We start from the raw sequence: 13,397 nt of genomic DNA, 5'->3' as shown, positions 1-13,397 counted from the left end.
GAATATCAAAGCCTATGAATATAGAATATTTAGTCAATTATTGAGAGTTTGGAGTTTTTTCAAGTATTACAATCTTTTATCTTAACCCTCCTGTTGTCCTCGAAGGAAGGAAGGGAGGAAGAAGGAAGGAAGGGTGGAAGGGAGGAAGAAGGAAGGAAGGAAGGAAGGAAAGGAGGAAATAAGGAAGGAAAGGAGGGAGGAAGGAAGGAAGGAAAGGAGGGAAGAAGGAAGGTAGGAGGGAGGAAAGAAGGTAGGAGGGAGGGAGGGAGGAAAGAAGGAAGGTGGGAGTAAAGAAAGAGAGAAGGAGGGAGGGAGAAAAGGAAGGAAGTAGTGAGGGAGGAAAGAAGGACGGAAGGAAGGGAGGAAGGAAAGGAAGGAAGGAAGGAAGAAAGGAAAGGAGGACAGAAGGAAGGAAGGGTGAAAGGGAGGAAGGAAGGAAAGAAGGAAGAAGGAAGGAAAGAAGGAAGGAAAGGAGGGAGGGAGGAAGGAAGGAAGGAAAGGAGGGAAGAAGGAAGGAAAGGAGGGAGAGAGGGAGGAAAGAAGGAAGGTGGGAGTAAAGAAAGAGAGAAGGAGGGAGGGAGAAAAGGAAGGAAGTAGTGAGGGAGGAAAGAAGGACAGAAGGAAGGGAGGAAGGAAAGGAAGGAAGGAAGGAAGAAAGGAAAGGAGGACAGAAGGAAGGAAGGAACAGTCAAAAGAGACGTGGTCAATTTGACCCGGGAGGACGACAGGAGGGTTAATGCATCAGAGCGACGTCGGGGCCGAATGTAAAAACAGATGGAGCCGATGGTGGTGATTGGATGTGGTATCTATCATACAGACGCATCATCATCGTTCCAGTCCATTTAAACTCTCCGGTTTCTTCCTCTCTCTTCCTCGTCGTCTTTTTTTTTTCTTTTTTTGCACTGATTGAGTAAAGGGCATTAAAATTGCATCGATGTATAGCGATGTGAAGTTCTGGTTGACAGCTTAAATGAGGCTTTTATTCCATCTAGAAAAAGTAGTTTCAGTAGTTGGTATAATGAGATGAGCCCCGTCTGTTTTCACTGTTCCTTCTTTCCTCCCTCCTTCCTCCCTCCTTTCCTTCCTTCTTCCTTCCTTCCTCCCTCATTTCATTCCTTCTTCCTTCCTTCCTTCCTCCTCCCTTCCTCCCTCCCTCCTTCCTTTTTTCCTTCCTTCTTCCATCCCTGCTTCCTCCCTCCTTCCTTCCTTCCTTCCTTCCTTCCTTCCTTCCTTCCTTCCTTCCTTCCTTCCTCCCTGCTTTCCTTCCTTCCTTCCTCCCTCATTCTTTCCTTCTTCCTTCCTCCCTCCTTTCCTTCCTTCCTTCCTTCCTTCCTTCCTTCTTCATTTCCTCCCTTCCTCCCTCCTTTCCTTCCCTCTTCCTTCCTTCTTTCCCTCCTTCCTCTCTCCTTTCCTTCATTCTTCCTTCCCTCCTCCCTCCTTTCCTTCCTTCATCCTTCCTTCTTCCCCTCCTTCCTCCCTCATTTCCTTCCTTCTTCCTTCCTTCCTCCTTTCCTCCCTTCCTTCCTCCTTTCCTCCCTCCTTTCTTTCCTCCCTCTTCTCCTTCCTCCTTCCTTCCTCCCTCCCTTCCTTGACTCGAGGACAAGAGGAGGGTTAAAACAAAACTTCCACACGAGTTTGAATAAAAAGTCCTTTTCTCTTTATTTTTCCTGTCTAATAATAATTTGTTTACTTATTTCCACATAATAGTCTGTAGCTGTTTATCCTGTGATGTGATTTCTAGAAGAGTTTTATCTAAATGATCCTTTTTATTCTGTCCGACAGTAGTTTCATCATGCCAATTTCTCAGTAAAAGTCATATATATAATCAGATGAAATATATCCTCACTGATTCGTCATGCCAGCTCTTAAATTCATACATATTATACATTCACCCAAAACTTCCACAGGCCTTTCATCTTAATGTAAGCACGAGTCTACGATTTCTGATCTTTGAGAGAGTGAAAACAGTGAAGTGCAGACTGGTGTGAACTTCATCAGAGAGATGTTTGAGGCTGTTTTTTAGTTGCCTTACATACATTTAATCAATAAATAACTATATATACTATAGATAAAGTATAAGAAACAACTACTTACAACATTTAGTTGAAGCTAAAGTCTGAAGGAGGAATATCAAAGTCTATGAATAAAGAATATTTAGTCAATTATTGAGAGTTTTTTGAGTTTTTTCAAGTATTACAATCTTTTATCTTAACCCTCCTGTTGTCCTGGAGTCAAGGAAGGAAGGGAGGAAGGGAGGGAGGGAGGAATAAGGAAGGAAGGAAGGGTGGAAGAAGGAAGGAAAGGAGGAAGGAAGAAGGAAGGAAGGGTGAAAGGGAGGAAGAAGGAAGGAAGGGTGGAAGGGAGGAAGAAGGAAGGAAAGGAGGGAGGAAGAAAGGAAGGAAAGGAGGGAGGAAGGAAGGTAGGAGGGAAGAAGGGTGGAAGGAAGGGAGGGAGGGAGGGAGGGAGGAATAAGGAAGGAAGGAAGGGTGGAAGAAGGAAGGAAAGGAGGAAGGAAGAAGGAAGGAAGGGTGAAAGGGAGGAAGAAGGAAGGAAGGGTGGAAGGGAGGAAGAAGGAAGGAAAGGAGGGAGGAAGAAAGGAAGGAAAGGAGGGAGGAAGGAAGGTAGGAGGGAAGAAGGGTGGAAGGAAGGGAGGAAGGAAAGGAGGGAAGGAAGGAAGGAAATGAAAGGAGGACAGAAGGAAGGAAGGAAATGAAGGAAGGAAAGGAAATGAAGGAAGGAGGAAGGAAGGAAGGTAGGAAGGAAGGAAGGAAGGAAGGAAGGAAAGAAGGACAGAAGGAAGGGAAGGTTTGTGAAGTAAATAACTGGAGAAATTGAGCTTTTTTCCTGTTTTTACATCTAAATGAGACTTTTTTTAATGTAAATTTCTCAGTAATGACACCATGAAAAGCTAATATAAGCAGATAAAACACCTTAACATCCTATATTGGGTCCGACAATAAGACTGGTGTAGTGATATGATATTAATTTGCCTCCTATAAGATTGTTTTAACCCTCCTGTTGTCCTCGAGTCAAGGAAGGAAGGGAGGAAGGAGGAAGGAAAGGAGGGAGGAAGAAGGAAGGAAGGAAGGAAGGAAGGAAGGAAGGAAGGGAAAGAATGAAGAAGGAAGGAAGGAAGGAAGGAAGGAAGGAAGGAAGGAAGGAAGGAAGGAAGGAAGGAAGGAAGGAAGGAAGGAAGGAAAATAAAGAAGGAAGGAAGGAAAGGAGGGAGGAAGGAAGGAAGGAAGGAAGGAAGGAAGGAAAGAAGGAAGGAATGAAGGAAGGGGGGAAGATGGAAGGAAGGAAGGAAGGAAGGAAAGGAGGGAGGGAGGGAGGAAGAACGAAAGAAGAAAGGAAGGAAGGAAGGGCAGAAGGAAGGGAAAGAAGGAAGGAATGAAGGAAGGGGGGAAGGAAAGAAGGAAGGGGGGAAGGTAAGGAGGAGGAAAGAAGAAAAGGAGGAAAGAAAGAGAGAAGGAGGGAGGGAGGAAGGACAGACGAAAGGAAGGAAGGAACAGTCAAAACAGACGGGGTCAATTAGACCGGGAGGACGACATGAAGGTTAATAGCATTTATAGCATGTTTAACTCTCCTTTTTTAAACATATCTGTGGTCTATTGTGAGTCTCTTGATTTGTTAAGTGTCTATAATTCCCTAGATTAGAAAAAACACAGGTATTTCCATCTGGTTATTTCATCCACTAACCCTAACCATCTGATTTCCTGATATATTACCTGTGCTGAGATATATGTTATGATGATATTGCGATTATTTAAAATGACATATGTTGTGATAGAGGATTTTCTCTCTGTGTGTCGCCCCTGCTTCTATCCCACAACCACAGGCATCTCAATGATATTCCCTTTTAGCCTCGGCGAGCACATAACCCCCCCCTCCCCCCCCCCCCCCTCTCCTTTAAAAATACTTTTCTAGAGGTATTACTTGTTCATTCTTTGCAATAAAAGCCTCTCAGCACAAGTTTATAATTTAACCCTTTCAAAAAAAAAAATGGTGAGGAATGCGTTGCTAGTCGCCTGGAAAAAGTGATTTTTTTTTATTGATCCACAGTCTCATATTAGTTTCATGGATACAGAAGTTGCATGTGCTTATATTTGCATGCAAGAATAAAGAAAACAACAACTTTTCCTTTATGAAATTGCACAGATTTGTGAAGATAACACTCTCATCTTTGCCTTCATATGAGCATTTAAAGCACGAGTTGTGTTTTTCTTTAATAAAGCACCAGCTTGAGTCGACCGTCCTGGTTGGATGAGACGAGGTAAAGATCTTAAGCTGGGTGTCTCTCTGCTTTGCACCCAGTGGGGTTTAAACATATATCACACTGGCAGAAGGCTGTTTGCTTTCAACCCCCCCCCCCCCCCTTCCCCTCCGCAGCCAGGCCCAGCCACTGATCCCCCCCTCTCTCCCCTCCCTCCTCCCCTCCTCCTCCCTCTCTCTCTCTGTCTCTATCTCACAGTGAATCCCAACGTTGAGTTTTCACAGTCAAACAAGCTCCCATGCTGGCGGAGAATTTCTTTGATCCCCCTAAAAGGAGAGGTGGTATCTGACGGGGCTACTGGACTCCCTCCTTCTACCAGGTCAATGACGGACACTTAAACCTCCTTTAAAAAAAATAACTTAAAACAAACACAATAAAAAGGAATAATCTGTACTTTTAAAGAGCTGATATAACCCAACAGTGATGTCATCTCCCCAACTTCTAACCTGAGCCATTAATAGTCTTAATTAAATGATACTGAAACCTTATCAACACTATTTCCCCTCATAATTAGCCTCTATAGATCATTTCTGAAACATAAATCATTCACGAATCACCTCATCAGTCATTAATAAATAGGTGATTAATAATTCTTAATGATGCTTTTCAGATAGTTTATTCCTAATTTTTTTTATACATTTACAATCACACACTTACATTGCATAACAAAGGAGAACATAATGATTTCAATTTATTCTATTAAATGTGAATAAATAATAGTTTTGAATGTTAATTTTTGACTTTTTTTGATAAATGTGAATCAAACCCTGCTCAAAATATTTCCTTTTTTTGCATATTCTAGGTCATAAAAGTCAAAATCATCAAAATTCTGGATATAATAAAAGTTTTAAAGGTGTGTTTCCTTCTCTTAAATGTAAAAACTGGGTCAAATTAGACCCTGAACAGTACGTAAAGGGTTAAAATACCAAGTAATCTCAATGAAGTGATGAACTAAACACCTCTGAAATATCCATAAAGCATCAAAACTGGAAAGAGAAATTTACCAAATGTAACAAATTAGTTCGTCCGCAGCCCAAAAAAAGTCCGACCTCCAGAGTTCACGTGGCGAGGATGAGATGGAAAAATCTGCAGTCGTTCTGGGTGTGAAGACTGTGAAGTGTCCTGCTGACCCCCGCGGCTCCTTTGATCACTGGACCTCGGTGACAGTGCTCCGTTCCACGCCAAATTGCCACATCACAACATGGCAGATCATCTATCAGGATAGATTTCCCCCCCTCCCCAAAAAAAAAGAACAAACATTTTATCTGCAGCAGATTTGAAAATGCTCCGAAGGGGCCAAAGAAGGCAAAAAAATCTCAGTAGCACAGTTTCCCGGAAATAGTAAGTTGATTAATTGATCAGCTGATTGACAATTTGGATAATTCATTCATTGCTGTCATTCTTCAAACTCAAATTCTTCACTGTAAATTCAATATTTTTGTATTTTCATGTATTTTTCACTATATTTTGATATTTTATAGACTGAAAAAGATGAATCAACAGTTACAAAGTAAGCCTGAAAGATATGCATGTTTAAAGGAGGAGTAACAATGATTAATAGCTATGTAACACTGCACTTTATGCATTAAAAAAAGCTGCAAAATTGAAGAAAAAAAGCTGCAAAATTGAAGAAAAAAAGCTGCAAAATTGAAGAAAAAAAGCTGCAAAATTGAAGAAAAAAGCTGCAAAATTGAAGAAAAAAAGCTGCAAAATGAAATAAATCATCAGATATGTGTGGAGTGATGAGGAGACTTTAAGGTTCTTCAGATTAATACATGAAACAAACATGTTTTGCACACATTTCTCCATCGTTTGAGCTTTTTAAATGACTTCATCTCACTGTCTCTTCTTCTTCTCCTGCAAAGATTTAACGACACCAGATTTGGAGAATTGGCTGCAAAACTGTCTCATCTTAATGAATCAGCTCCTAATAGTCACATTAACAGGAGCAGATATGCAATAATTCACATTCAGTTTTAGCAGATTTCTTTTTGAAGATTTTAAGCTGTTATTGGATAGGATCATGGCTGCTGTATAAGTAACAGCATACTTTTCCCACTATGATTAAATCGCCATAAAAAGGCCTTAAAAACATAATTAAATGTTTGTTTTGTGCTCCATTAAAATTAAAACATTTATAAAACCTCTAACGACTCTTCTTCTGGCATTTATTCCTCTCATCATCGTTCATTGTCTTCCTCTACAGCACACACACACACACACACACACACACACACACACACACACACACACACACACACACACACACACACACACACACACACACACACACACACACACACACACACACACACACACACACACACACACACACGCACACACACAGCTTTGAGGAAACAATGAGTTGCAGAGTCCGCATCTGCATCTTCTCAATAAAGGAGTCCGCTTGCTTTGCAGCTCGGCTATGATCTAAATACTTTGTTGTCATCACTTTATTATTATTTTTTTTATTGATGTCAAATAGAGTCCATGCATGCAGCTGCTGTCTGCTGTGTGGCGGCTCTCCATAGGTGCCATGTTGGCTGTCTTTGTAGGAAGTCTTTACATTGCTCTTCTCTGCGTGAGAAAAATGCTTCAGAAAACAAACAACACGCAGAGAGCCGAAGCCGAAGCCGTGGAAAATGTCTTTTTTTTTGTTTCTGTGTTTATGTGACGGTCTAATTTAAACTAAAACAGATCTGAAATGGTACAAATTGCTTGTTAATTTGCTTTGTGTGCAACACAGATGTTTGATTTCATAGTCCAATAAATTTGCCACAAGAATCTCCTCTTTTTAAAAAAAAAACAACAAAAAAAAAGATCAGATTCCCCTTTGAGAAGAGTTAATTTGTTCCCCTGGTGGATGTGTGTAAGCTTAACCCTCCTGTTGTCCTCGAGTCAAGGGAGGAAGGGAGGAAGGAAGGAAGGAAGGAAGGGGGGAATAAGGTAGGAAGAAAGGAAGGAAGGAAAGGAGGGAAGGAAGGAAGGAAGGGAGGGAGGAAGGAGGGAGGGAAGGAGAAAGGAATAAGGAAGGAAAGGAGGGAAGGAAGGAAAGGAGGGAAGGAAGGAAGGAATAAGGAAGGAAAGAAGGGAAGGAAGGAATAAAAGTAGGGAGGAAGGAGGGAGGGAGGGAGAGAAAGGAAAAGAGGAAGGGAGGAAGGAAAGAAGGACAGAGGAAAGAAGGAAGGAGGAAGGTAGGGGGTATGAAAGAAGAGAGAAGGAGGGAGGGAGGGAGGAAGGACAGATGGAAGGAAGGAAGGGAGGAAAGAAAGGAAGGAAGTAAGGAGGGAGGAAGGAAGGAAGGAAGGAAGGAAGGGGGGAAGAAGGTAGGAAGAAAGGAAGGAAGGAAGGGAGGAAGGAGGGAGGGAAGGAGAAAGGAAGGAAGGAATAAGGAAGGAAAGGAGGGAAGGAAGGAAGGAATAAGGAAGGAAAGGAGGGAAGGAAGGAATGAAAGTAGGGAGGAAGGAGGGAGGGAGGGAGAAATGAAGGAAGGGAGGAAGGGAGGAAGGGAGGAAAGAAGGACAGAGGAAAGATGGAAGGGAGGAAGGTAGGGGTAGGAAAGAAAGAGAGAAGGAGGGAGGGAGGGAGGAAGGACAGATGGAGGAAGGAGGAAGGGAGGAAAGAAAGGAAGGAAGTAAGGAAGGAAGGAAGGAAGGGAGTAAAGAAATAAAGGAAGGAAGAAAGGGAGGAAAGAAGGAACAGTCAAAACAGACGGGGTCAATTTGACCCGGGAGGACAACAGGAGGGTTAAAGGTCTGATTGTTCACATTCTGCACGCGGGCTCGTACAGATGAATGTAACGCTAAGTGACTTTTTTATCCCCTCGCAGGCTCTCCGGGCATTCTGGGAATCAGCACAGCGTATAAATCAAGCTTAATTAGACACCTGAGCAGGTAAGGATCTCTCACTAGTATTTTTTTATGTTTGACAAAAGAAAGATGAAGTCGAAAACCACCAACACATTTTCAGAGTTTGACTGTAGGGCCCTTGGGAGGAATGTGTCTCACACTAAAGCGTCACCTCTTAAAGAAAGCAGATTATGTTACATACAAACATGTCATTTGTGGGACACTGGGGTGGAAATGTCTCCCTGGGGAGCAATCAGACTGACTCCAGCTTTTTTTTTAAAAGTCTCCTCTCTTCGCCACTCCTCATTTTTCAAGCTCTGTAGAATTAGAGGAAATCTAAGCTTTTACTACTATTCGCCTTCCCCCACACAGCTCAGTTACATTGATTAGAAATCAATTAACATTTTCCTGTTTTTTAAAGGGGTCGCTTTGCAATTCAACTCCTCTTTAGATAAATCAGAGGGTTGAAGCTCCGCGGTTTGCTCCGCAGCGAAGCGTCTGCAGGGTTTTTCTAAGCATGAAGTCTAGAAATTAAACTTTATTTGCAGCAAACTAGCATAAAAACAATAAAAAACACAATAAAAGAAGAGTCAAATAAGTGCAATTAGTCTACACATGCAATGCAAAATACATTAAAAATATAACAAATAACAATAAAATAAAGATATTTATATAAATGTAGTATTTTGATGTATAATATATTCAAATTAAGTGTTTATTTCACATACACGGTCGCCAATAAAGTTGGAATAAAATATTTTTTTACCTTTTTCCATGAAATGATTGTGACAATGTGATTTATTCTTTATAGATAAAGTTTAAATATTCTCATAATTGTATTGATTAATCTCATTAAACCTGATCAAAGGTGATTACTGATGTTTATAAATAGAAAATAAAAAGAGGAAACTAAATTATTCCAACTTTATGGGCGACCGTGTAGATAAAACTAAATGTTGCCATGGTTACGCATCATTTTTGGAGATGTGTATCTCTGATGGGAACGCAGGAAGTCAAATTCCTCTTAAATAAAGAAAGTGATTGTCTATATTCTTAATTATTGTTAATATATATCATCTCATGAAAACCAACAACGTGGATGAATGTTGGTCCGTCCATATCTCCATTTTTCTGCACACCAGTGATTTTACTGGCCGATGTTGCCCAGTTGCCGTGCCAACAAATGGATCAAAGAGAAAGTGGATACATATAAAAAACATTTAATCATAAGCAGACTTCAATTTTCTGGTCATAGACAACAAATTGTAGTTTTACAGCCAATACTAAACTTTATAGAGATATTTCATTACCCTTTAATGCACTCTATAGTATAAATATCCTTCTGATTGATTCCTTTATTGATCGATTATTATTATTATATAGTTAAAATAATAATAATAATATAAGATAAAAGCAGCTAATACTCGTTTTGGAAAACCTGGAATCAGAGAATGAAAAAAAGACCTAAATGATTGATTTTCGAAATAGTTGTCAACTTATTTTGACTCCTCATTTCATGTTTTATTAACATGTTTTGAACCTTTTTATCATGCATCATGTAAAAGTGAACTAAGGGAGAAGTTTACAAATATTACAAGCTGCATTTGTTTTATGTGCATTTTATAAAGAGACTTGTCTTTATTATTTATATCCTGCAGTTTCTCATCAGTGATAAACCTGCATGTTCACTTCATCTCTCTCTATATTTAAGCTAGATTTAATGCTTTATAATAATAATAATAATAATAGTAACTGAGCTGAAAACATCAAGCAGACAGGATGTTCTTCATTTTGAAGCTGACTCTGGGGACAGTTGTTGGTTAGCTGATCCGAAAAAAGAAAAAAACTCAACAGGCTTCATTTCAGAAGTAACAACCTCTGGAGTAAGACCCAAACCTGGTCCGGCTTGTTTTATTCCAGCATCTTCTCGGTGGGACTCTGTATAAGATTTGCGCCCCGAAACATTTACACACTTGGCACAAGCAACAAAGCAGCCACTCCTCTTCTCTGGCAACCACCGCCGGTCATTAAGCATAATTTGTCTGGTATCCCTGTGTTGCAAATGCACAAAGGGAGGGTGAGTAAAGCCAGCATGAGGTTGTCTTCTGGGGCTGTCATGTGGAGGGATGGTTGGGGGGGGGGGGCCCCATGCTGGTGGTGGTGGTGGTGGTGGTGGTGGTGGAGGCAGACAGCGACAGAGAGACTGGCTAGAGGGGAGGGGAGGGGGGGGGGGGGGGGGGGGGGGGGGGGGGGGCGCTCCCATAGGACTTGCTTGGGGACAGCAGCAACCCGAGAGGGACGCCCCCCCCCCCCTTCACCCCCTCTACTACCTCCACCACCACCACCACCTCTTCCCCTCCAAATCCCACCTACAACCTCTGCACCACCCCCTCCCTCCCTGCAGCCATGCGTCTGACGGTTAAAACAACAGCCCCTGCGGCCAGCCAGGCTCCAACTCCCCTAGTGGATTTATGCTTTTTTTTTCTTTTTCTTTTTTTTTCTCAGTTCCCACCACCCCTCGTTCCTAAACCCTGCTTCTCCTCCATCCTCCATCAGACAGAAACATTGATTATTATTTCTCTTTCAGGACTTTTTTCAGCTGCTCTTGACACTTTTTTTCTTTATCAAATACTGATGATTCTGTCCAAATAGTCATAAATGTAAAATAGTGACAATCAAACCCTTTAAAATGTCCTAGAGCCCAATTTGATGTGTTTTTAAATGGCTTATTTGTCTGATCATTAACCCCTAAAATCCTTATTCTTTATTCTTGTCCTTTATTATCGTATAAAGCGAGAGAAAAAGCAGAACATTTGAGATGTTGGACTCAGGACTTTTTCAGCTGCTCTTGACATTATTTTTCTTTATCTATTACTGATGATAATCATATTGTTGTATGTTATTAATCGGTTAACCGTGTAGTCTTAAATGTAAAAAATCGTGACAATCAAACCCTTTAACCCTTTACATACTAGGGCTGGGCAATTAATCAAAAAATAATTGAAAAACCGACATTTAGAAACTCTAATCGACTTAACTTTGCTCATGTCAATTAATCTTGGTGTTCACTGTTGCCATGACAGCAAAGGTTGCATATCTTTGATCATATGAACCCAAACCATGATCTTTACATAATTCTAATCAAGTAAACTAGACATTAACCACAGCGTCACACCTTAAAACAGGAAATGATTATTAAGAAAAAAGGAAAGAAAGACAGATGGAAAGAAGGAAGGAAGGAAGGATGGAGTGAAGGAAGAGAAGACAGGAAAGAAGCTGTCCCCAAGCTGGGAAATGACAGTGTAGCAGCAGCATTACACAGACACATAGTGACGATACAGTGACAATAACAACATATAGTTTAAGGATATAAAGAATAAGAATATAAGAAAAACAAACTATACATAATAAAACAGCAAAATATAAAGAATAAAAACAAACGAAAAAGAACAAACCGACAAATAAACAGCTCTTAAATATAAAAATAAAAGACAATATATAAAGGTTTAATTTCCCAGAGCCCTATCTGATGTCTTTTAAATGGCTTATTTATCTGATCATTAACCCCTAAAACCCTTACTCTTCACTCTTATCCTTTATTATCGTATAAAACGAGAGAAAAAGCAGAACATTCGAGATGATGGACTCAGGAAATGTGGCTTTAAATTTTTGCTTACAGAACGACACAAATGATTAAGCTCGGTTTCCCGTCGATGAGTTGATGATTCATCGCTTCGCAGCGTTACCGCAAATTGATGCAACTTTACGGGGGAGCTAATTTTCACTTCAGAGGGAAAATAAACGGAGCAGAGATCCTCGTCAGCCTCGGACATCATCATCATCATCATTAGGGTGATGCCAGTAGAGAGGCGGTCACATTTTTCCTATGTGATGATGATGATGATGATGATGATGATGATGAACCGTGTAATGACGTTTTCTCTCATGTAAATGTGCAGAATTAACGTACAAATGCAATAAAATCTCTCTACAAAAATAAGGGAGGAAGGAAGGAAGGAAGGGTGGGAGGAAGAAGGAAGGAAAGGAGGGAGGAAGAAGGAAGGAAAGTAGGAAGAAGGAAGGGAGGGAGGGAGGAAGGAAGGAAGGGTGGGAGGAAGAAGGAAGGAAAGGAGGGAGGAAGAAGGAAGGGAGGGAGGAAGAAGGAAGGAAATTAGGAAGAAGGAAGGGAAGGAGGAAGAAGAAGGAAGGGAGGGAGGAAGAAGGAAGGAGAGGAGGGAGGAAGGAAGGAAGGAAGGAAGGGTGGGAGGAAGAAGGAAGGAAAGGAGGGAGGAAGAAGGAAGGGAGGGAGGAAGAAGGAAGGAACGGAGGAGGGAAGGAAGAATGAAGAAAGGAAGGGAGGGAGGAAGGAAGGGAGGAAAGGAGGGAGGAAGGAAGGGAGGAAGAAGGAAGGGAGGGAGGAAGAAGGAAGGAAAGGTGGGAGGAAGGGAGGAAGAAGGAAGGGAGGAAGGAAGAAGGAAGGGAGGGAGGGAGGAAGAAGGAAGGGAGGGAGGAAGAAGGAAGGAACGGAGGAGGGAAGGAAGAATGAAGAAAGGAAGGGAGGAAGAAGGAAGGGAGGAAAGGAGGGAGGAAGGAAGGGAGGAAAGGAGGGAGGAAGGGAGGGAGGAAGAAGGGAGGGAGGGAGGAAGAAGGAAGGAAAGGAGGGAGGAAGGAAGGAAGGGAGGAAGGGAGAAGGAAGGAACGGAGGAAGAAGGAAGGAACGGAGGAGGGAAAGAAGAAAGAAGAAAGGAAGGGAGGGAGGAAGGAAGGGAGGAAAGGAGGGAGGAAGGAAGGGAGGAAGAAGGAAGGGAGGGAGGAAGGAAGGATGGAAGGGAGGGAGAAAGGAAAAGAAGAAGGGAGGAAACAGACGGGGTCAATTTGCACTGTTGATCCTGATGATTACCAACCATTCTAAACCAAAATAAACTCAATCTAACTCATTCTTTAAGTAAACGTGGCTCTGATGTGTCTATTTGAGACTTTTCGAACGCTCCTGATTTAAACCAGCGAGAGCTTCTGTTCAATAACAGGACGCAGAAACGCCACCGCCCCCGAGTGGAGTGTCACGTTTTATGATGAAAAAAAGGAGAGGAAAAAATATTATTCTGGCTCCCAGAAAAAATCATATGAAATCCCGTCTGTCTCTCTCTCTCTCTCTCTCTCTCTCTCTCTCTCTCTCTCTCTCTCTCTCTCTCTCTCTCTCTCTCTCTCTCTCTCTCTCTCTCCACGTCTGTTTGAATTCAGCAGTCACATGTCGGAGGAGGCTGACTTCGAGGTGT

At 41.7% G+C, this 13,397-nt stretch overlaps 2 protein-coding genes across 2 annotated transcripts in view; one reads left to right on the top strand and one right to left on the bottom strand.

Moving 5' to 3' along the window:
- pctp (phosphatidylcholine transfer protein) overlaps window positions 1-10,649 on the top strand; it is a 14,838-nt gene extending 4,189 nt beyond the window's left edge. The window contains 1 exon segment of the mRNA XM_062438448.1: window positions 10,627-10,649. Coding sequence (XP_062294432.1) covers window positions 10,627-10,649 — 23 coding nt within the window.
- LOC133999458 (small integral membrane protein 36-like) overlaps window positions 1-13,397 on the bottom strand; it is a 370,942-nt gene that overhangs the window by 41,845 nt on the left and 315,700 nt on the right. The window lies entirely within an intron of this gene.

Source organism: Scomber scombrus, chromosome 18 (genome assembly GCF_963691925.1).
Source record: "Scomber scombrus chromosome 18, fScoSco1.1, whole genome shotgun sequence".
Taxonomy (NCBI): Eukaryota; Metazoa; Chordata; class Actinopteri; order Scombriformes; family Scombridae; genus Scomber; species Scomber scombrus.
Note: the sequence above shows the minus strand (reverse complement) of the source record. Positions and strands in the feature narration are given on the sequence as shown.